The following is a 22,987-nucleotide window of genomic DNA, read 5'->3' as shown; positions in this document are numbered from 1 at the left end:
TGGTAGAATTCATCAGTGAAGAATGAATTCATCAATGCAGAATTCATGCATGCTTTTGATCTTGGACTTTTGTTAGTTGGGAGGTTTTTGATTATTGATTCAATATCCTTACTAGTAATTGGTCTGTTTAGATTTTCTATTTTATCACGATTCAGTGTTGGTAGGTTGTATGCTTCTAGGAATTTATCCATTTCTTCTAGATTGTCCAATCTGTTAGTGCATAATTGTTTATAGTAGTCTCCTTTATACTTTGTATTTCTATGATATCAGTTAAAACATCTTGTCTTTCATTTCTGATTTTGAGTTCTTCGTGAGTCTAGTGAAAGATTTGTCAATTTTGTTTATCTTTTCAAAGAACCAGCTCTTTCACTGATCTTTTCCATTATTTTTTTAGTTTGTATTTTATTCATTTCTTCCCTGATCTTTATTTCCTTCTTTCCACTAACTTTGGCCTTCATTTAGTCTTCTTTTTTTTTTTATTTCCTTGAGGTGTAAAGTTAGGTTGTTTATTTGAGACTTTTCTTGTTTCTTAAAGTGGGTATATATTGTTATGAACTTTCCGATTACAACTGCACCCAGAGACACCTGGTTGGCTCAGTCAACTCTTGATTTCTGTTCAGGTCACGATTTCATGGTTCATGGGATCAAGCCCTGTGTTGGGCTCTGTGCTGATAGTGCAGGACTTGCTTGGGATTCTCTCTCTCCCTCTCTCTCTGTCTCTCCCCCACTCTCTCAAAACAGATAACTTAAAAAAATGCGTAAGTTTTGGTATGTTACATTTTCATTTGTCTCAAGATATTTTTTTTGATTTCTCTTTTGATTTCTTCTTTGACCCATTGTCAAAGTTGTTGTTTTGTATCTGTTGTTGTTCAGTATATTATTTAATCCCTACGTATATGTGAATTTCCCAGATTTCTTCATGTAATTAATTTTTAGTTTTATTCCATTGTGGTTGGAAAAGATGCTTGACATGATTTCAGTCCCCTTAAATTTGAGACTTGTTTCGTGGCCTAGCATGCAATCTATCTTGAAAAATGTTCCATGTGCACTTGAGAAGAATGTATATTCTGTTGCTTTTGGATGGAATGTTCTATAAATATCTGTTAAATCCATCTGGTCTACTGTACCATTTAAAGCCAATGTTTCCATATTTATTTTCTGTCTGGATGATCTATGCATTGAAGTAAGTGGGTATTAAAGTCCCCAAATATTATTGTATTGCTGTCTCTCTGTTTAGGTATGTTAATATATGCTTTATATATCTAGGTGCTTCTGTGTTGGGTGCATATTTACAAATGTTATATCTTCTTATTGGCCCCTTTATCGTTATGTAATGCTCATCTTTGTTTCTTATTGGTCTTTGTTTTAAAGTCTGTTTTGTCTCATGTAAGTATAGCTACTCCACTTTTCTTTTGGTTTCCATTTGCATGGCATATCTTCTTCTGTCCCTTCACTTTCAGTCTCTGTATGTCCTTACATATTAAGTGAGTCTCCTGTGGGCACTTGGATGCTTCAGTTGGTTAAGCATCTGACTCTTGATTTCGGCTTAAGTCATGATCCCAGGGTGGTGGGATCAAGCTGCATGCCAGGCTCTGTGCTGAGCAGGGAGCACCTCCCCTGCTCACATGTGTGTGTACACACTCAACTACACAAAAAAAATTAAAAAATAAATAAGTGAGTCTCTTTAAGCAGCATATAGATAGATCTTATTTATTTATTTTAAAGTTTATTTATTTTGAGAGAGAGTGAGAGGGAGAGAGCACAAGCAGGGAGGGGCAGAAAAAGAGGAGGAGACAGGGAGAATCCCAAGCAGGTTCTGCTCTGGGAATGTGGAGCCAGATGTGTGGCTCAGTCTCATGACCATGAAATCATGACCTGAGCACAAATCAAGAGTCAGATGCTTAACCAGCTGAGCCATAAAGGCACCCCAGTAGGTCTTGTTTTTTAATCCATTCAGCCACTCTATATCTTTTGATTGGAGAATTTGGTCCATTTACATTTAAAGTAATTATTGCTATGTATGTGCTTATTGCCATTTTATCAATTGTTTTCTGGCTGTTTTTTGTTTTTTGTTTTTTGTTTTTTTTTGGGACAGAGAGAGACAGAGCATGAACAGGGGAGGGGCAGAGAGAGAGGGAGACACAGAATCAGAAACAGGCTCCAGGCTCTGAGCCATCAGCCCAGAGCCTGACGCGGGGCTCGAACTCACGGACCGCGAGATCGTGACCTGGCTGAAGTCGGACGCCTAACCGACTGTGCCACCCAGGCGCCCCCTGGCTGTTTTTATAGTCCCTCCTTCTCTCTTTCTTCTCATCTTGCTCTCTTCCTTTGTTCCTTTGTGGTTTGATGATTTCTTTTAACAGTATGCTTATTTTTCTTTCTTTTCATCTTTTGTGTGTTCCTTATAGGTTTTTGCTTTATGATTATCATGAGGTGACTTATAGCAACTTATATTTATAGCAGTCTATTTTAAGTTGATGACAACTTAAGTTTGATCTCATCGTAAAGGTCAACATTAGTACTTCCCATGTTTTATGTTTTTGATGTCACATTTTACGTTTTTGTTACATGTATCCCTTCCCAAATTGTAATCATAGTTATTTTTACTCCTTCTGTCTTTTAACCTTCATACTAGTTTTATAAATGATTAATTCACTGTATTTACCATATATTTACCTTTTCATTGAGATTTATTTTTCATGTGTTCTTATCACTAATTAACACCCTTTATTTTCAGTTTAAAGAAGTCTCTTTAACATTTCCTATAAGGCTGCTTTTAATGGTGATGAACTCCTTTAGCTTTTGCTTGTCTAGAAAACTCTGTCTGTCGTTCATTTCTGAATGATAACTTTGCCAGGTAAAGTATTCTTTCAGCACTTGAAATATATTGTGGCACTCCCTCTGGTCTGCAAAGTTTCTGCTGACAAATCTGCTGATACTCTTATGGGGGTTCCATTGTATGTAACAAGTTGTTTTTCTCTTGCTTTTAATAGTTTCTTCTTGTCTTTAACTTTTGACATTTTAATTATCATGTGTCTTGGTGTGGGTTTCTTTGGGTTCTTCTAATTTGGAACTCTCTGAGCTTCCTAGATCTGGATGTCTGTTTTCTTCTCCAGGTTAGGAAAGTTGTCAGCCGCTATTTTTTCAAATAAGATTTCTTTCCATTTCTCTCTCCTCCTTCTGGAAGCCCTATGATGCAACTTTTAGTCCATTTGATGCTGTCCCACAAGTCCCTAAGGCTATCTTCACTTTTTTTTTTCATTCTTTTCTCTTTTTGCTACTCTGATTAGGTGAATTCCACTGCCTTGTCTTTGAATTGACTGATTCTTTCTTCTGCTTTATCTAGTCTGCTGTTGAACCCCTATAGCATATTTTTCAGTTCAGTTATTATATTTTTCAGCTCTGTGACTTCTATTTGATACTTTCTTATATTTTCCATCTTTTTGCTGACATTCCCACTGTGTTCATTCATTCTTCTTTCCAATTTGGTGAGCATCTTTATGACTGTTAATTTAAACTCTTTATCAGGTAAATTATTTCCATTTTACTAAGTTGTTCTGGGTTTGTTTTTATTTTTTTAGTTTTATCTTGTTCTTTCATTTGAAACATATTTCTCTATTTCTTCATTTTGTTCAACTCTCTGTGTTAATTTCTATACAATAAATGAAGCAACTACCTTTCCCAGTCTTTAAGGAGTGGCTTCATGCTGGAAGTGAAACTTGTTATTCAATCATGTTTCATTTCTTGGTTGTCTCTCAAACCTTCATGCTTGGGCAAGTAGCCTATTATCTTTTTTAATAGCTCCCAGTAGTTGAGGATGTGCTACCACCACCCAATGTCCCAAAGGGAAGGATCTTAGCATCTAGATTTAAGCTGCTTGGAAGCTAGACCCCCAGGCATCAACTTTTAAATGTATGTAAATACATACAGTCCTAAGGGACTTCAAGCATAAACTCTGCTGGCCACCAGAGCCAGACAATCTGGAGTTGTCTCCTGGCTGGTGGTCATAGAAACTGGGACCCCAGACAAGCATATACATTTTTTTCTAAATGAAACCAGCAAGCTGGAGCAAGGCAAAGGTAGAGAACCAATATGGCACCCACAACCTATGTTCCTTGTTAGCAGCTCTATAAGCTACTAAGTGTGTGTCAAACCTAAAATCTACCCCTCAGGCCAAAGATTCAGGAAAAGGAAAAAGGCCTTCTTCATAGAAAGACTAGGAGTATGCCTCAGTCTCTGCCCTTGGGGTGGTAGCCTACCAAGAACTGTCTTTTTGATTGTCATAGTCCTGTGGGACCCAGGAATGCAAGCCTCCCAGGCTACTAGTGCTAGGCAGTCAAGGGGTGTCCCCTGCTTGGCAGCTGCAAAACCCAGGCACCAGCTGTGTAAAAAGTTTCCCTCCAGGAGATGCTGGTGCTCTGAAGCACAGTGGAGGGTGAGCATAAAGATAGCACATGCCCTCTAAGATCTCTGAAAAGGATTATAGTCAGCTCCAAGAGAAATTTTTAGTTAGAAGCCTACTCCTCAAGCTATAGTCATGATGATTAGCTAACAAGTCTTTACTGAAAGAATGAGGTCCTGGGTCTGTTGTCTTTTGCTGTGCCTGGGGATGGTAGCTATTTAGGAACTTTTTCTCCATTGGTTAAAGTCCTATGAGACCAATAAGAGTAGGCCCTACCAGCCACTAGACCTAGATGGTATAGAGGTGTCTCCTGGCTGCAAAGATTAGGCTCCCAAAAAAGGCTATGAGCTCCTTTCTGGGTGACCCTGCTTATAACAGTCCCATGGGACCAGAAACACAAGTTCCCCTGACCTTCAGGGCCAAGTGACCAAGAGGTGTCCTGAAAATGGTAGCCACAAATATTGGAATGAATGAAATCTTGTCATTTGCAACAACTTAAATGGACCTCAAGGGCATTATGCCAAGTGAAATAAGTCAGAGAAAGACAAATACCATATGACCTTTCTTATATGTGGAATCTAAAAAAAAAATTATATATATATATATATGTGTGTATGTATATGTGTGTGTGTGTGTGTGTGTGTGTATATAGTGGGCACCATAGGTGGGGAGAAGTGAGAGGGAAAAATTTAGTTTAAATAAACTGAATTAAAAAAAAATACTGATCCAAGCCACTATTCTGTATTTGGAAAATCTTCAGTAGAACCTATACATCTGTTTTAAAAAGGACTTTGGGATATTTTAGGATCAGGAAAATTTCATAAATATTGTCTGAGTAAAAAGTTTGATGGCAAAAGGAAGTTCAAGTTCTTGACTTTTGAATTGTCTTTGAGTTGTATAGACTTTTGACTTTTTATACATTGTAATACTAGGAAGCAGGGATATTGTCCCAAGAAGCATGAACAATGCATACCTAAGTACAGGGGAAAGAAAGGACAAAGAAAATTATAGAAATGGCATGGGAGAGTTGAATTTTTGTCCCAGATTTATTTCCCAGTTTGCCTCATTATATTAAATTCCTTCAACATTTATCAGAGGACTACTATCTTTCAGATCTTTTATCCAAACACATGGTGATTAAAAAAAAAAAAAAAGAGCTGAGCCCCTGCATTCCATGGGCTCATAATGTGTGAAAAGAAACAAACATCAATATGATAAATGATATCCTGTAGGGATAATCAAGACAGTATGGATTCTAGGAGCTTTCCAGGCAGATAAGAGTGGGGGAACATTCTAAGCAGAAAAGGCAGTATATGAAAATGGCCATCATCAGTTCTTGAAGTTGGAAATAGTTTCAAATAGCACAAAGGAAGTGTAGAAGAATGTTAGGAAAAGAGACTGGAAACATAGGATAGAAGCCAGCTTATAAAGACTCCAGGGCTCTATCTTAATATTGGACTTGAGGAAAAATCATTGAAGAATTATTTATGAGCATTAATAAAATCTTCTCAGATTTGTGAAAGATGAATAAGCCATATGGAATGGTCCAGTGGGAGACTTAGGAAGGTGTTTTAGGAGGCTCTTGAGGATGTGTAGAGAAGAAATGATAAAGGAGGCTGAACTAGGGCACTGGCTGTGAGAAAGGAGAAAGTGGATCAGACTTAAAGGATATCACAAAGTTAGGAGCCCAGGATTCATGACCATTTATTGTGGGAATAAGGGAGAAGTTTAAGATGACTCCTCAAGTTTCTGTCCTACATGATAGAGATCAAGGAGCCATTTAGCAAAGTAGAAAAAACAGGTGAAGAAGCAGGTTGGGGCTGGAGATGGTAATATAAAGAATGCCACGTTGAACATGGTAAGTTCAGGACATTGTTGAAAATTTGGGTCTGGCTCAGGAAAAATAATGGATATATAGACTTAGAAATCCTCAGTCTCAAATTGATGATTGAGGTCATAGATACAAATGAGGTTATGCATGGAAAATACATAGAGTGAAAGAGGCCAACCCTGACTCCAGCTAGTGGCAGCTAGGGCAGAACCATAGAAGGAAGCCAAGGAGTGCCTTGAAAGATAGGAAGCCACTTAGAATGCTGGAGGCAGAAAAGAACACTTTCGGGAATGAAACTGCTGAGCAGTTTTAGTTGCTACAGATAACTGTTTCTGTATTTGGCAGTCGTAAAGTTTTTGGTAGACCTAATAAGAATGACTTCATTGGCGTGTTTGGGTGCAAGCCAAACTGTTGCCTTGAGAAATTAATCAAAAGAGAGAAAAAGAAGAAATACATAGTATTTCTTGGCTGTGAAAGACAGAAACAAGGTCGTCAGTAGAGATTGGAAAAGGCTTAGTGAAAGGGAAGGGACTGGAATTTGTTAGCAGATGAAGGGGGAGGGCTGGAGAAACAGGAAGGTTGAAGGTGTAGAGGGGAAGGGTATAATTAATTGCTAGCACAGGCTTCTAGAACAGAACAGGCGAGCATAGGACCAAGAACACAGTAGGAGGCTTGAATCTCGAGCAGGTTATAGAATGTCTTATTTTGATACGAGGGAAAAAAAAAAAGGAGGGCTAGGGAGGTAAATAAATTATTGGTTTATTGGGCAGAAACTGAGATTGTTGCAGTGGGGCAGGCCCTGATTTCTTTATGAAGTAGGTAGTAAAGGCATCTCTCAGCAGAGAACATAATGTGTCAATGAAGCAGAAATAACGGTAATGACTTTTATGTCCAGCTGGTGTACAGAGCTGCAGGCAAAAAGCAGAAGTCTATCTTCACCTCAGTTCCTGATACGCCTGATCTTTTAAGAGCCAAGAGAGGACAGAAGCTTCAGAGTCAGGTAAGATTCATAAACCTACAGCGCCGGCAGCACGGGGGGTGGTTAGGTGTGGCTGACCACTCCAGGTCAGTGCAGCCCCTCACACTTGGTTGTCCTTGATAAAGCCTAATGGCCCTTAACTTCAAGAAGTAGTTTTCTTTTGGGCCATCATAACTGTGGTTGTGTTTTACATAAACAAGTAATCCCATGTCTACTTTTCTAAGTTCTATGCAACTTTTGTTATTGGATGAGTGATCTATGGACTAAACTGCTTGATTCATTCAGTAGGACCCATCTGATGTTCATGACAAATGAAACCACAGTGTATGCATTCAGATGAAAATGGGGAAAGAATGTGTTGAGGGCTTTGCCAGAACCTTCTCATTCTCCCCTTGGCATTCTTTATCACGGGGATTTAGATTGGGCCACACCCAACAGTAAGGGTGTTAGGTAACTAGCATGTTGTACACATATTTCCAAATGTGAAACACAGAAATAAAAGAACAGAAATACATATGATAAATAAAAAACCAGGACAACAATAGGTAGACATGGCCCTCCCATTTAGTGGGTAGAAATGAGTGAAAATAACTGGATACTAAATAATGAATGTTTTATCTCTATCACATCTGATCCCTATTCTCTGATTAGTATCTGTATGTTGAACTTGCCACCAAAGAAAGACCCCATCACCATGCTGGAAACCAGACCAAAGCCTTGAAGCATGCTAAAGATGTAAAGGACATGGTCAGTGAGGTAAGTTGGGAATTTGGCACCAAAGCGCACTGGGTTAAAGAAAAAAAAAAAAAAGTATTCCCTTAAAACCTTCACTTGCTGCCTCTGATCAGAGAGCACACTTCTATAATTGTGCTCAGCAACATTAAAACACGGAAGGTAAGCTATTCTCTTATTGAGCCCGATACAGCATGTGTCTAGGCTGGATCTGTGATGTGGTTATGAACTGGGAAGGATAAAAACACTTGAACTTACATTTGTCTCTTTTTTCCATCTTTATGTCTTAGAACAAGTACAAGATTCAGTATGAAAAGATGAAGGACAAGTACACCCCCATTCCAGATACGCCAATCCTCATCAGAGCCAAGAAGGCCTACTGGAATGCCAGTGATGTATGCATCCCTTTCTTCTTTTCTTCTGTTATGACAGGGACAGCCCAGGTCATCGTACCTAAGAAACAGAAGATATTACAGTCATCCATACTTCAAAGACCTGGCCCACAACATGGGTCATGAGAACAACAACACTGAAACCACAAAAGGGCATAACTAGTATCAGTCAGGCACAGTACTTAAGAATAATGCTGAGAGATGCTAAAAGCCTGTTGTTCTTCTCCTTGCCCTTCTGGACAAAACTATGACCTTTTCTAATAATTCTCTGGTAGCATTTTCAGGGATACTTGACAACTAATTGTTACTTGTCCATAGCATCATGGTCTTGGAATCAGCCAAACATGGTTTCAAATCCTCTTGCTGTCACTTGCCCACTGTATGACTCTATGTTATTTACTTAGTTTCTCTGAGACTCTGTTTTCTTATATGTGAAATGAGGATAATTAGACAAAACAAGGTAATGTACATAATATTCCTGGTGCAGTGCTGGGCTCTTAGTTGACACTCAGAAAACGTTTGTTCCCTTTCTTCTCTTGACCACCTAAGTCATGAGAATGACACATTCATTAGTATTAGGACAGATTTTCATTTCCCATGCCACATGATCAAGGACGTGACTAGCTTTTAATGGTAATGGGATTACCTGTTAATAAAGATAGGAATTTAATCAGCTCAACGTAGGTAACCTGTTCTTATCAGTTTTGTATCTCAGAGCCCATCTGCAAATGCATTGCACCCATTACCAGAACCAGAATCCTGGAGGATTGGGCATATTGGGACATAAACTCAGGCAAAATCTCAAGCAACCCTATAAGCCCTCAATTTAAGAATATTGCTCTAGGATTTCAAGGCATCTTAAAGTCATTACAGTGATCTCTAAACAGAAATGTGAAAGGATACAGCAAATTGAAACAATATCTCAGTTCATTTAGAGCTGAAAGGAGTTTGCTAACTGGACTAGCCCCTTGGCTCCTGACCCTTTGGGATACCTCAGGTCCCACCCCTGGTGTACAGTTGCACAAGATCCAATGGCCCAATAAATGGGCTGAGCATCTAATGCCAGCATCTCCTAAAACATCCAAAGTAATTAGCATGCTCTTCACTAAACGTAAAATGCCCATAGAAGTGGCCTAGGTGTTGCTCAGCCCTGCAGCGTACCAACATACCAAGGCACTGGTTTTACACTCTAGGGGTCCAGGGGCAGAACATTTTGCTTAAAATATAAGCTAAGAAAGTCATATACTACCCTCAAAATCTATCCCCTAGGGTATTTTTAGTCATCTTGTGACATCCTCATCTTTATCACTTCAATGTTAGCTGTTGAATATGAATTTGAACAAGCCCACTCTACATCACCACTCTCTGGGAGTGGTCGCACAGTGAAATTGGCCCCCGAGGCTCATTATGCCCCAAATGGACAGCCCACCCCTAGAACTTTCTCATACCAATGCTGATAGCTCTAACCTTTAAAACAGTCCAGTGTTGGGGCGCCTGGGTGGCTCAGTCGGTTAAGCTGCCGACTTCAGCTCAGGTCATGATCTCACGGTCCGTGAGTTCAAGCCCCGCGTCGGGCTCTGTGCTGACAGCTCAGAGCCTGGAGCCTGTTTCAGATTCTGTGTCTCCCTCTCTCTGACCCTCCCCCGTTCATGCTCTGTCTCTCTCTGTCTCAAAAATAAATAAATGTTAAAAAAAATTAAAAAAATAAATAAATAAATAAATAAATAAATAAATAAATAAATAAATAAAACAGTCCAGTGTAACCAGGGTTGTATCTGGCATTGAGTTTGGCTTATGTATAGGTGGCTGTCCCTGCAAGTGGAGCTAAGCAATTTTATGAGATCTGAAAACTAAAGTTACAATGTCAGGAGAAAAGTCATCTTCAATTACGTATTTGCTCAGCTACCCCAAAAGAAAACACTTACTTGAGATTGAAAACAGACTACTCAGAGAAGTACCCATCTTGTGTAAATGGGATGAATCTTGTGTGATATTCTTAGGTTTAAGTCAAGAGATGTTGACAGATCAAGATTATAATATAGCACAAAGATCAAGATTATACCACAAAGATCAAGATTATAAAATAAAATTTTAAGACTGCCTCATGGAGAAGGCATTTTAATACTAAGAGAAACCAAATCTTTCTCCTCTTTCCACATACATTAGTAAGTCTTGGGCTCAACAAGGTGTTTTCTTTTTTCCTCCTCCAAATTAGCTTTTTGTTTGTTTCAGATTTAAATAAACTTCTTAAGTAGTTTTAGATGTACAGAAAAGTTGCAGTGATAGTACAGAGAGTTCCCATATACCCTACATCCATTCTCCTCCCTTGTTAATTAATGCCTTACATTACCATTGTACATTTGTCACAACCAGTGAGTTCATATTGATATGTTATCATTAACTAAATTCTATACTCTATTCAGGTTTCACCAATTTTTTTTCCCAATGTCCTTTTTCTCTTCCAGGATGTGAAAATGAGCTTTTTAATCTCTCCTAAATTTATTCAAGAGAGAAGACTCAAGAGAGTTCAAGCTGAAAAGAACTCAATTATTTAATTTGGTAGTTTTTTTTTTTTTTTTTTTTTTTTTTTTTTTTTTTACAATCTGTGTGCTTTTTCTCTTTCCAGCTACGCTACAAAGAAACCTTTCAAAAGACCAAAGGAAAATACCACACTGTGAAGGATGCTCTGGACATTGTTTATCATCGCAAAGTCACAGATGACATTAGTAAAGTATGTCCCTACTATTTCTACTTGTGTTGGGCTTAGTAATCTACCATCTTTTTTTTTTTTTTTTTAAGTATTCTTCCTTTCTTAAAACTCTCTAGAGAAAAGTAGACTTTTTTACATTAAAGTTGGGTAAGACTTTATAGCTGTCTTTGTGCTTTTACCATAGGTGAAATACAAGGAGAACTACATGAGTCAGTTGGGGATCTGGAGGTCCATTCCTGATCGCCCAGAGCATTTCCACCATCGGGCAGTTACTGATGCAGTCAGTGATGTGAGTTTTAAAATCTTCTGTTTTTACATATAAATTCATATTCCCGTGTGACTTATAAAATTAAACACTGAATAAAAATTGAACACTTGGCTAGATTTTAGATCTTCTATATGGATGTTTAAATCCTAAAACTCCTTGCTAAATAACTGAACTTTAACTTAGGAGAGAGAAATCTATATTCAAATTTATAAACCTACCTGCATAATATCATATTACATGACTGGAAGTGATATGCTTCATTTAAGAAATAGTGTATTTTTGATCTTTTGATGAACAACTTCATGAATCAATGAAGACACATAACAATGCTCATCTGGAAAGAAATTTCAGCTCTCTCTCTGAAAATACAGCTGCTGAGGTAATATACTTTCTAGGAAAATATGCCCATTTAATTTGAACTGCTTTAATTAGTATTAAAAAATAAAATCTCCATGTAGAACAGTACACCATAAAATGAGCAGAAATCAGTATTAGTAGAAACTTCTGTTAAATAATTGCCTTAATACTTGAATATACGTCAGCAGTCAGAGCTGCTATTTGGCCTACCTGTATTAACCATAACCTACTGCTGTTTGGAGACAGGTTCGTAAAATTCTTTGATGATGTTCTTCTCCCAGGTAAAATATAAAGAAGATCTGACCTGGCTTAAGGGCATTGGTTGCTATGCCTATGATACCCCTGACTTCACTCTGGCTGAAAAGAACAAGACTCTCTATAGCAAGGTATGTCTACTCAAGTATAAGAGCCACCTGCATGTAACATATTCCAGTGCCCACAGAGAGAATTAGTACCGAAGAAACAACTTTTCACATGTCCATCCCTGTTCTGTTTCTAGACCCTATAGCTAGAGTGCATAGTGAATTGTTCACTCTGCTTAGGAAGTTTCTTCGTACTAACTTCACTGACTGTAGTCGCCATTTATTTGTATCATTTATTTGAATTTGATAAAAAGTCATCTCAGTATAACTCCTCATGGCCCTTTCAGAATTCCCTCCCTATTACTGTGTCTCTGAGTGACTTACCTTGTTAGAGTTGATAGTTGATATGTTAGCAAATATAAAGTGGGGTTATTTTAATCCACAAATCTGATGTGTGACTTGAAGCAAATAACTTGGTTTTTCTGTCCTCATTTTCCTATTTACAAAATAAAGCAGTTGGACTAACTTCCTCTAAATTCTAAAATAGCAGTCAACAAATTTTTCTGAAAAGTGCCAGATAGTAAATATTTTAGATGTTATGGACCACGTTCTGTCACATAGTCTTTGTTATAATTCCCTAAAATTATTTAAAAAAAAATATTTTTAGTTCATGGGGTCATTTCAAAGCAGATGGTGATTTAGATGTTAGTTCACCTCTGCTTTAAAGTATTATGATTATCTGATTAATTACTGGAAAATCATTTCAAATTAATGGATTAAAAATGCCCTCAAGTTCACCTGGAGTAAAACAAAATAAAATAATAATCAGTATAATATATAGAAACAAAGAAGAAACTAATTTGTATTTTTGCCTAGAATGGAAGATGGATTTGACATCCATTCAATAAAGTATGTCTTGTGGGGCTAGTGTTTAGGGTTTCCATGTGGGTATACTTTTCATTGCCTTAGGAGACAAAGTAAGTGTTCAGTAACTGCTTGTTAGCCTCCACTGAATAAATTGTCTCAGTTGTACGATAAAATAAATGACATGTCTTGTTCTTAAGGTAATCACAGCCTGCTATCAAGTAACCATGTTCTGTTTTCTCTAGTATAAGTATAAAGAGGTATTTGAAAGGACAAAGTCAGATTTCAAGTATGAAGCAGATTGTCCAATCAATAAGCATTTCAAGTATGCAACTCAATTGATGAATGAGGTATGTATGACATTATCCAGTTCAACCTATTCAGTTCCCTTAAGAAGTCTATAGTGTTATTTGATTGAAGCCCAATACATAAAATGACAGGAAAGTCCATTTAAGTATTGATTCAAGATAAAGATTTGGGCTCTTATAATGTCACCATCTGATGGGCTCTGCTAAAAGCAGAGGGAAGAAACTGTCCAGTAAATAAAACAAGTGAAGGGACTGTCCAGAGTGGTGTAAGGGTCCCACAGCCATCATTGCCTCTGTTCGCACTAGCATAGGGCAGCACAGCCCTTTAGGTGACAAGAGGGAGGAGGTCAAGGATTTTATTGACTAACAGCTGAACTCCTTTAAAAATTATATTGTGGAGCGTTGGGAGACCCAGAAGCTCAAGGTTCATTTGGAGTCCCTTACCAAGGCACAGAAATGGCAGTGGTTGAAATAACTATCAAATGTAGTGCCATTTGTTACTCATATTGGTGCAGAGAAGTATCCATTTGCACCCAAATCTTTTCTGGAACTGTTGTAGCAATAATTTAAATTTAGCTTAAAATGGCCAAAAATGAGCAAGCTATGAATTAACTTATGTTTGGATGGCTTTATATTTAATTTCCTATCTTTGGATTTTCCATGGATTTATGTAAATTAAAAAACAATTTTAGAAAATTAGTAAAATGTATCTAACAATGAAAATGTAGCCAATAGTATATTTATTTCAATATATGAATCTTGTGTTGTTTCTGTTATTTTTAAATTTGATATCGTTTATTTTCAGTAGATTTCCAGGCAAGATGACTGAAGAATTACTGCAATAGCTTCCTAGGAAGACAGTATTGATATATTTTCTTTCTGTTTTCATAATTTGCAAAAGATTTCTAGGGTCTCTTTTATAATCAAATTCACTACCATTAGAAGACTGGTAGAATTTGCCCATGAATATGCTTTTTTGATTCTCACAGCCTTAGATAGTAAACCTGTAGTTCATCAGTGCCTCACTTAAGATGCCACAAAACCTAACATTGCTAATGGCATCATATTTAAAGATGGAAGATGTTTACGCACAAGGTAGTCCAATTTTGGTGTCATCAGTCATATCTATCCCAAGCCCCACCCTTCTCTAGGTGATCTTCACTTGACTCTCTTTGCCTCCATGTTGTTACTACCCTGGATGCCTTAGGAGCCCACCTCTAGAAATGACCTATTTCTGGTTCTCTGGAGTGTTTATCTTGGGACATTTCTGTGTAGCCTTGAAGTTGTACTCTTGCTATAATTTGATATGATGTTTGAGCAGAAAAAATACAGAGCTGATTATGAGCAGCGGAAAGATAAATACCACCTGGTAGTCGATGAGCCTAGACATCTGCTGGCTAAGATCGCAGGCGACCAGATAAGTCAGGTACTGTGATGGGGCTGGCTGGACAGCCCAGGCAGGACTGTGCTCCAGATTTCTCATGAGATGTCGTTCCGTCTGCTGCAAGGATGTCATAGGTTCTGCCTATGATATTGGGATGTTCTGTTTCAAATATCTGTCTAGCCACCCAAAGAGCCCATGAGCTATTTGAGTGTGCCAGTCCATGCTCTGTGTCCTCACATATGCTGTGGTGAAGATAAAAAGAAAAGCTGGGGCCCCTCACCTTTATTTTTCTGGAGGGTCTAATTGTAAGCTGCAAATTGAGTTGCAAAAGCAAAAACAAAGACAAAAATTCATGGAAGGAAAGAAGACAGAACATCGTCGTGGAGTTTTCTACTCCAACGATGTCTTCTTTTCCGTAAGGCAATGCTAGCGGGATGAGCTATCTTACCTCCCATTCACAAGGACTGCGGATGCTCAACTGCAAGTATTGCAGTCGTTCTACTTGGCAGTATAATGGGTTTAGTGTCTTCACCCACATGTATATTTGAGTACATAAAGTGTGCGTGCCTACATCTCTTCACTCAGAAGTGATTGGGATATAGAGCCATGTTCTTTTCTGTCTTCATAAGTCTCTTCTGTGCTTCACTGCTCTTTGCATGAACAGAGAAAATATAAATCTAGTGCCAAGATGCTTCTGAAACAAGGATGTAATGAAATTCTGCGTCCAGATATGTTGACTGCCCTCTACAACACACTCATGTGGAGCCAGGTAATGTTTGATAATGATGTGAAGAAGAGTTTGAGAGGCCTTGAAGGCGTTCACTTTTACCCTTCCCTTGATTTCCTTCCCCGGCTCCCTGCCCAAACTGGTTTCGTGTGATTAAGCTGCATAAATATTCACTCTTTATAAATGAACTCTGGCTTGGCCAAGAGTGATGATGCAGCAGCCATCATCTGTACATCATCTAGTAACTCCTAGTAAGATTAACCGAGACTTTTTTAAACTTTATTTCTAAATTGGTATAACTTTAATTTCAATTTTTTTAATATTTTCCCCAAGAAATGGGTTCCTGGGGCGCCTGGGTGGCTCAGTCGGTTAAGCGTCCGACTTCAGCTCAGGTCACGATCTCGCAGTCTGTGAGTTCGAGCCCTGCGTCGGGCTCTGTGCTAACAGCTCAGAGCCTGGAGCCTGCTTCCGATTCTGTGTCTCCCTCTCTCTCTGACCCTCCCCTGTTCATGCTCTGTCTCTGTTTCAAAAATAAATAAACTTAAAAAAAAAATAAAAAAAAAAAAGAAATGGGTTCCTTATGGATTAAGGAAATTAAGTAGATTCAATGGCTTCTAAAATATATGAATAATATTTTCATCATCTAATACCTGTTGTTCAGTGATCACTACAACTGTACCATTTGGGAGGGATGAAGACCGCAGGGCAGCTCTCTGAATCTTACACACGTTTATGGCCTCTCATTTGATGCTGATTTGCTAGGTTATTTCCAACATATCTGTCCTCACACACACACGTGTTAGTGATGTTTCTGGTGACATTGCCTTCCCACAAGGTCAGTTGAAGCTCACATCACCACTTTTCCATCACATGCTGAGAGGTACATTTGAAGCAGCGAAACAAAAGACAAAAAACAAAAAACAGTGATAATTTTGCTTAACTACCAGATATAATGTTAGTAAAATGCCATTGTTCCCCCCAAAAAACACAATTTTTAATCAGTCTTTTGTATTAGAAACTCATTTTATCACTTATGTTTGACACCAAATCAATACGTGAAATGAAGGGGATGAGGTCTACATAGAAAATCCTGTTTGCCTGAACTTTTTCCTGTGTCCTGCCTGATGTGATCAGCAGATAGTTGTGCATGAAATTTTGTTGTGCTCTCTGTATCTGTACTGCTTTAAACAGCTTATGTGCATGAAAACAACCCGTGACTTGGAAATTACGAAAGTGTCTTTTTAAAAATGATAACTACTTTATACCATGTATACTCCTTTTTTATTTGATATCTGTTTCATCTTTGACATGGATACATGCCTTAAGACATTATACATATTTGATGCAGCATATTGTAAGTAATCATTACCTGTCAGAGTCCAGAGAACAAGGGTCCAGTCCTGGCTCTGAGATTCACTCTGTATGTGTCCCTTAGTTCAGTCTTTTAACCTCTCTGGGCCTGAGTTTCCACATGTATGCAAATATAGAAAATGTCACTTATTATTTGCTACTCCATTACACTGTCACTATCAAATATGGACTTATATTAAACATTTCTCTTAGGATTAAGAGAGAAAGTATGACACCATACCCCACATTCCCCACATCTGTGGCTTATGTATTAATCCTACGATTTGCTGTGGGACTCTCTCAAGAAGAAAATTAGATCGTTAAAGCCCTTGATTCTACTTCAAGTTAACTTGTTCTTCTCTTCTACAATTTAGATCAAGTACAAGAAAGACTATGAAAAATCAAAGGACAAATTTACCTCAGTTGTGGATACTCCAGAACACCTGCGTACTACCAAAGTCAACAAACAAATTAGTGATGTAAGTGCAAGAAACACTGAATGGATTCTCAAAGTCAGGGAGCATTTGCAAATACGGAGAGACATTTTTGATTGTCACAACGTCTGGAAGATTCTACTGCCATTTAGTGGGAGGGAGACAGGGATGTTAAATGTCCTGGTATGCTTACAACTCTTCTTTTGTAATAAAGAATTATTTCAACTACATCGGCAGACACACCATTTTAGAGGCAGTGGAGCTTTAGCAGAAAGCATGAAATTACCTGTTGAGTTTATAGAATTGTCTTTCCTTTATGTACACTAAAAAAAAATCCAAAAAAAATTGTGTCTATATTTTATATTACATTGTATTATAAATTGAGATGTACCATATTGTGTCCTTCTGCTTTCACTTCTCCTTCAGATACTTTATAAACTGGAATACAACAAGGCCAAACCCAGAGGCTACACCACAATCCACGACACACCCATGTTGCTGCATGTCAGAAAGGTCAAAGATGAAGTCAGTGATGTAAGTACAAGAATGGCTTTGCAGCACCTGTTATCTTGGGCTCTTGCTAACATGATACAATAAACCCTTTTCCAGTTATCTATTCTGTGTAGCAATCATCCTAAAATTCAGTGGCTTGAAACAAGAATCGTCTTTTTTTGCTCGTGATTCTGTGAACTAATTGGGCACAGATGGGTGGACCCTCTCCATCATGTGCTGTTGGCAGGCAGCTGAAGCCCAGGTGGGCCAGGACATCTAGGATGGCTCACTCACATAGCTGGCAGCTGAGGATGGCTATGGGCTAAGAGCTGGACTGTTGCATAGACAGGAACCCTTGTATGTGTCCTTTCCATATGGTTTGTACATGTCAAAGCATAGTAGAAGGGTTCCAAGAGCCTGAGATAGAAACTTCCAGACCAGGTAAGGGCTACTCTTAGAATTGACAGAGTCACTTTCACCATATTTTGCTAGGCATGGTGCATATCCAGATTCAAGGGACGAAGAGATAAGTGCCACCTTGGATGAACAAATGGCACGATCACATTGCAGAGAAGCACGGAGGGGGTGTGGGTAGGGGTTGTGGCATTGTTGAGGCCATTTTGAAAAACGCAGTGTGCCATAAATGCAGTGTGCTATTAATGTTCTGTAAGCTATATCTTGACCCAGAAGAACAAGGTAAACATTAAATTCTAACACTCTGAATTTGAGGAGAAATTGTATTAATAAATTTTCAGATATGTAGCTAGATTCTGTGGTTGAAGGCTATCTCCATTTTAGTTTAAAAAATAGATTAAAATTTTTAAAGAACTCCATGGCTATATGGGCACAAGAAAGATTAGTAAAGGCAACTGTAGGATAGCTCATCCCTACCCCAAAACCTTGACTATGGCTGGTGCACAGGAATTCTTTGGTAGGTAAATATGTGTTCACACTGCTGACCTGGAGTTGCCATGAATAATGTTAATTACGTCCAGTGCACTGTTTATGAAGGCAGAAATGTATAGAACATTTTTAAAATGTTTTTTATGTGAAAATAAGTTTTGGTACTTCAAACATGAACATCACTGGTTCATAAACACTTATCAGATCCTCTGTGTGGAGCCGTCCATTCCCTCTCACTGTAGAAAAACGAAGCATTTCTGTATCCCATTCCCTCAAACTTTCTGATTATAACAATAACCGGAGATATGAAAAATGTGGATTTTTCCCTAAAAATACTGATTTACTAGGTCTATGACAAAGTGGCAGATGATCGTGATTTATATCACGAATCATATGATATAAGGGGCTTCCTTAGAACAGTTTTACTTCAGGCTGAACACTAAAACCCAAAGTCCTCTGCAACAAGTAGTGGGAAGACCCCAAGGGTGTCCCAGAGCATGGATTTAAGAGGAGCAGAAGTGGGTGAAGCTAGAAACGCCAGGCCCAGGATGGGCAAGTACCTGTTGAGCCCACAGAGGCTAAGCTTTCCCATTCTCTCTCTCCCATCCAAACCCACACACGCCCAACTTGCTAAATGTGGCTCTGGCAATTATGGTAGTGGACAGCACCCATCAGTTCCTTCGTTTTTCAAAACCTGGTGCACAATCTTTGTCCTCAAGGGGTTCAACTTAATGGAAGAATAGACTGGTAAGCACATAATTACAACACGATGAGGTAACAGCCAGAAGTGTGGGGGCACAGAAGGAGGCAAGACTAACAACATCTGGGTAAGCTAGTGGGGGGATTTTCTCTTCCATCAGCAGTTTTCAAGATGTGCTGAACTCAGGATTTTCTGATTTGGGGAAAGGAAAACACACATGGCCCTTTCAGCCAAGCTTAGGGGACATAAATCCTACGGTGACCCTGGTGAGCATACTCCATTTATTCTGGGGAGCTAGTTTTAAGACCTGAGACAGGAATGTGCATGGCTACATTCTTTCTTCACAACAGGTTATTCTGTCTTAAGAAGCATTATGTATTACAGTCATGGTTTTAATCTTTTGTCATTTTTTAAAAATGCTTAGGTCACCAAAAAAATTAACCTTGTCACTGTGTTTCCTCCCACAGCTGAAATACAAAGAAGTTTACCAAAGAAATAAGTCCAACTGCACCATTGTGCCAGATGCTGTTCATATCAAAGCAGCCAAGGATGCCTACAAGGTCAACACCAATGTAAGTTCCAGAAACTTCCCTAAGTCTAATGAGGGATTTATCAGCTTCTGCAGGACACATGACCTCGTTTTACATCTCTTCAGGTGACTGAGCTATAATGAGTCTGGATCAAGAGTTAGGCCCCAGCAGCGTGATTAATGATGCTGGAATCTAAATGCTGCCTTTGGTTGTCACAAAGGAGACAGGGAAGAGCACAGGTGGCCTAACCCTGTACGACAGATGGCACGCCCCTCAGCCTGTGTGCTAGGTGGCTGAAGAATAGGAGATTTTATTCTGAAATAAGTGTTTCAGCATCTTTCATTCCCTCCACCCTCTGTATCCTCCTCCTGCCTTGAATCCTAGAACTTGCTTCTTCTGGAAAACACATGCACACCCACGCATGCGTGCGCGCGCCCGCGCACACACACACACACACACATATTTCAATTACTTGAGGCTGTCAGAGGTTGGCCTAGGCCTTTCTCCTTTTCAGATCTCCCTGCACAGACTCCTTACTTTTTTTGTGGTGGGACATCTTAAAGCCTCAACCACAGAAACATTTTTGTGCATTTAGAGGAGTATTGACTTTTAAGATATATAGATTGTTAAATAATGAAACCGTAATAACTCAGTGAATGCCCACTAGTGCCAGAGGGAACATATATTTATCAGGGTCAGCAGACAACTTTAGGGGCTGGCAGGTATTGTAGGTGTCCCGAGGTTGGATTGAGCGATAGGTAGCAGGATGGGTGTGTGAAAAAGCAAATGCAGTAAAATGTACATTGTAGAATCCAGGAATGTATGGATGGGTGGGTATTCTCTCAGATTCTTGCAGCTCTGTTGTATATTTGAAAATTTTCATATGGGGCACCTGGGTGGCTCAGTGGGCTAGGCGTCCCACTTCAGCTCAGGTCACGATCTCGCAGCCAGTGAGTTCGAGCCCCGCGTCGGGCTCTGGGCTGACAGCTCAGAGCCTGGAGCCTGTTTTGGATTCTGTGTCTCCCTCTCTCTCTGACACCCCCCCGTTCATGCTCTGTCTCTCTCTGTCTCAAAAATAAATAAACGTTAAAAAAAATTTTTTTTAATTAAAAAAAAAAAAGAAAAATTTCATAATAACATGGGGAGAAACCTCATAGACTAGCACCAAAAGCAACCCTCATGTCAAAAGCATGCAGATTTTATTATGTGCAAAAGGTACCTTGACTAAAAAGAAACAGAGTGAGGAAAGAAATGTGCCTGACAGTGAGGGCTCTTCCAAGGAAAAATTAAATTATGTAGCACCTGTACCTCAGATTTGGCCCCAGGCCACCAGCTGCCCAGCTCAGGTGAAAGTCTAGCAAGTGTGCAAGTGTCTCCAAAGCCAGTCTCTGCAGGTTCGAGTCCCAGCTTTGCCATTTACTAGCTGCATCCCCTTGGGCAGGTTGTTTAGCCCTCTCCACGGTTCTTCAGCTGTCAATTTCATGTGGTTGTTATAAAGATTAAAATGAGTTCATAGTTATGAAGCACTTACAAGAGTGCCTGGCATGAAATAAATACTATAAGTTTAATAATTAAAAAGACAATTAAGGCTGAGTTTAGCTAGAAATTAACGGTACTTGACTCTGAAGATGATAAAGCTGCACTGGCAGATTTAGGATTATCTCACCTGGAGGCCTTTAAAATTTTTAGCCCCTATTTTGAGACCAAATGGTCCCACAAGATGACATTTTAAATGGCTGACTAGTTGCATAAATTGTACAGAAATGTTAATTGGGGCTCTCTCTTGCATAAAGAACAGTGATAATGTTGTCTGTTGAAATGCAAGAGGAGTCCCTCTGTGCCACATGCGGTTATGAATTCAGTCCACTGACCAAAATGATTGATTTCCATCTTGTTATAAACAGCTGGACTACAAGAAACTGTATGAGGCCAACAAAGCCCACTGGAGGTGGACCCCTGACCGACCGGACTTCATCCAGGCAGCCAAGTCATCCCTGCAGCAGAGCGATGTGAGATGGGAGAGAGGGTTGGGCTCTATGACACGCCTGAGGCAGAAAAAATGAAAGACTACTCATAATAGCCACTGTTGCGGGTGTCAGCCTAGTTCACTTGAGATCCAGTAAGGATGGGGGGAGGGGCAGTGTGAGGGGTGGAAGGCAAGTACAGGAAGCAGAGCCGCTGCCGTGGAGCCTGGTCTCCTGCAGGTGGGGTTGGAAACTGGGGGTGAGCAGGCTGGGAGGGCTTGGTCCTGGCCACGGGGCTGGAGAGGGGGAGCCCAGCACGCAGTGAGGGGCCAGGAAGCCTCTGCCCCCATTCCAGCAGCAGGTCATCATAGTGCCCTTCAAAGGAGGATCCCTTACAAATTTAATCAAATGCCCGCTTCTTCCTCTGCCTTTCTTCTGTTTCAGTTTGAATATAAGCTGGACCGAGAGTTCCTCAAGGGTTGCAAGCTCTCTGTCACTGATGATAAAGACATGGTCTTGGCCCTGAGGAATTCTATAATAGAAAGTGACGTAAGTATCTGGTGCCTTCCATGATGGCTCACCTCACTCGGGGCTGTCCTCTGTGGCACAGTCTCCAGCCACACTCAAGGAACGACAGAGAAGGCTGCTGGTGTAGGAGCTCAGGCGTGAGTCCTGAAATATGACCCTGCCCCTTGAACACCAGCCACATGGCGGAGTAGGGCCACAGCAGGGGGAAACCATTAAATCCAGGTGTTCATTCTTGTTTTATACTGCACCACAAGATAATTCACACGGCAAGAATTGGGAACTGAAGTTCTGGCTGGATTCTATGCGGAAACATTCATTTTTGTGTGATCATATTCTTCCTCTGCTGCTGTTTCCTCATCTGTAAAGGAGAAACAGTAATGCCTCCCAGGCTTCAGGGGGCAGATCACATGACATATTTGAAAGTCCTTTGAACTAAGGCTAGGTGTATGAAGAAAGATTCATCATGAAATCCATTTTGATTGTTATTGAAGCCTCAACTTGCAAGAGAGAAAGAACATCTCTTTTGTACATTTTCCAAGATTTCCAAACATCGAACCTTTTATTGAGTTTAATGTTCATCCTGTGTCAGTGGTGCTGTTTTCCCAGCTCTGTCTAGTGATTTGGGGACTGAATAAATATATACAGGACACCCAGACTAACTAAAGAAATATTTTTTCACCCCTGTAGCTGAAATACAAAGAGAAACATGTCAAGGAAAGAGGAACCTGCCATGCTGTGCCTGACACTCCTCAGATCCTCCTGGCAAAGACTGTCAGCAATCTGGTGTCTGAGGTAATCCTCTAGCAACCATATGCTCTCCTTCCGACTTG

The 22,987-nt window shown here is 39.5% G+C and overlaps 1 protein-coding gene across 31 annotated transcripts in view; it reads left to right on the top strand.

The window, feature by feature from the left end:
- NEB (nebulin) overlaps nt 1–22,987 on the top strand; it is a 215,745-nt gene that overhangs the window by 158,965 nt on the left and 33,793 nt on the right. For 29 of the 31 annotated variants that reach the window (XM_040475065.1, XM_040475064.1, XM_040475070.1 and 26 more), the window contains 14 exons: nt 7,129–7,233; nt 7,864–7,968; nt 8,235–8,339; nt 10,963–11,067; nt 11,231–11,335; nt 11,953–12,057; nt 13,083–13,187; nt 14,467–14,571; nt 16,981–17,085; nt 17,467–17,574; nt 19,603–19,707; nt 21,570–21,674; nt 22,074–22,178; nt 22,845–22,949. In XM_040475065.1, the coding sequence (XP_040330999.1) occupies nt 7,129–7,233; nt 7,864–7,968; nt 8,235–8,339; nt 10,963–11,067; nt 11,231–11,335; nt 11,953–12,057; nt 13,083–13,187; nt 14,467–14,571; nt 16,981–17,085; nt 17,467–17,574; nt 19,603–19,707; nt 21,570–21,674; nt 22,074–22,178; nt 22,845–22,949 (1,473 nt within the window). Of the gene's footprint in view, nt 1–7,128; nt 7,234–7,863; nt 7,969–8,234; nt 8,340–10,962; nt 11,068–11,230; nt 11,336–11,952; nt 12,058–13,082; nt 13,188–14,466; nt 14,572–15,193; nt 15,299–16,980; nt 17,086–17,466; nt 17,575–19,602; nt 19,708–21,569; nt 21,675–22,073; nt 22,179–22,844; nt 22,950–22,987 lie in introns of all 31 variants that reach the window. The other 2 variants (XM_040475071.1, XM_040475039.1) reach the window with 2 other exon arrangements.

Source organism: Herpailurus yagouaroundi, unplaced genomic scaffold (genome assembly GCF_014898765.1).
Source record: "Herpailurus yagouaroundi ecotype Mexico unplaced genomic scaffold, PumYag 140, whole genome shotgun sequence".
Lineage (NCBI taxonomy): Eukaryota > Metazoa > Chordata > Mammalia > Carnivora > Felidae > Herpailurus > Herpailurus yagouaroundi.
Note: the sequence above shows the minus strand (reverse complement) of the source record. Positions and strands in the feature narration are given on the sequence as shown.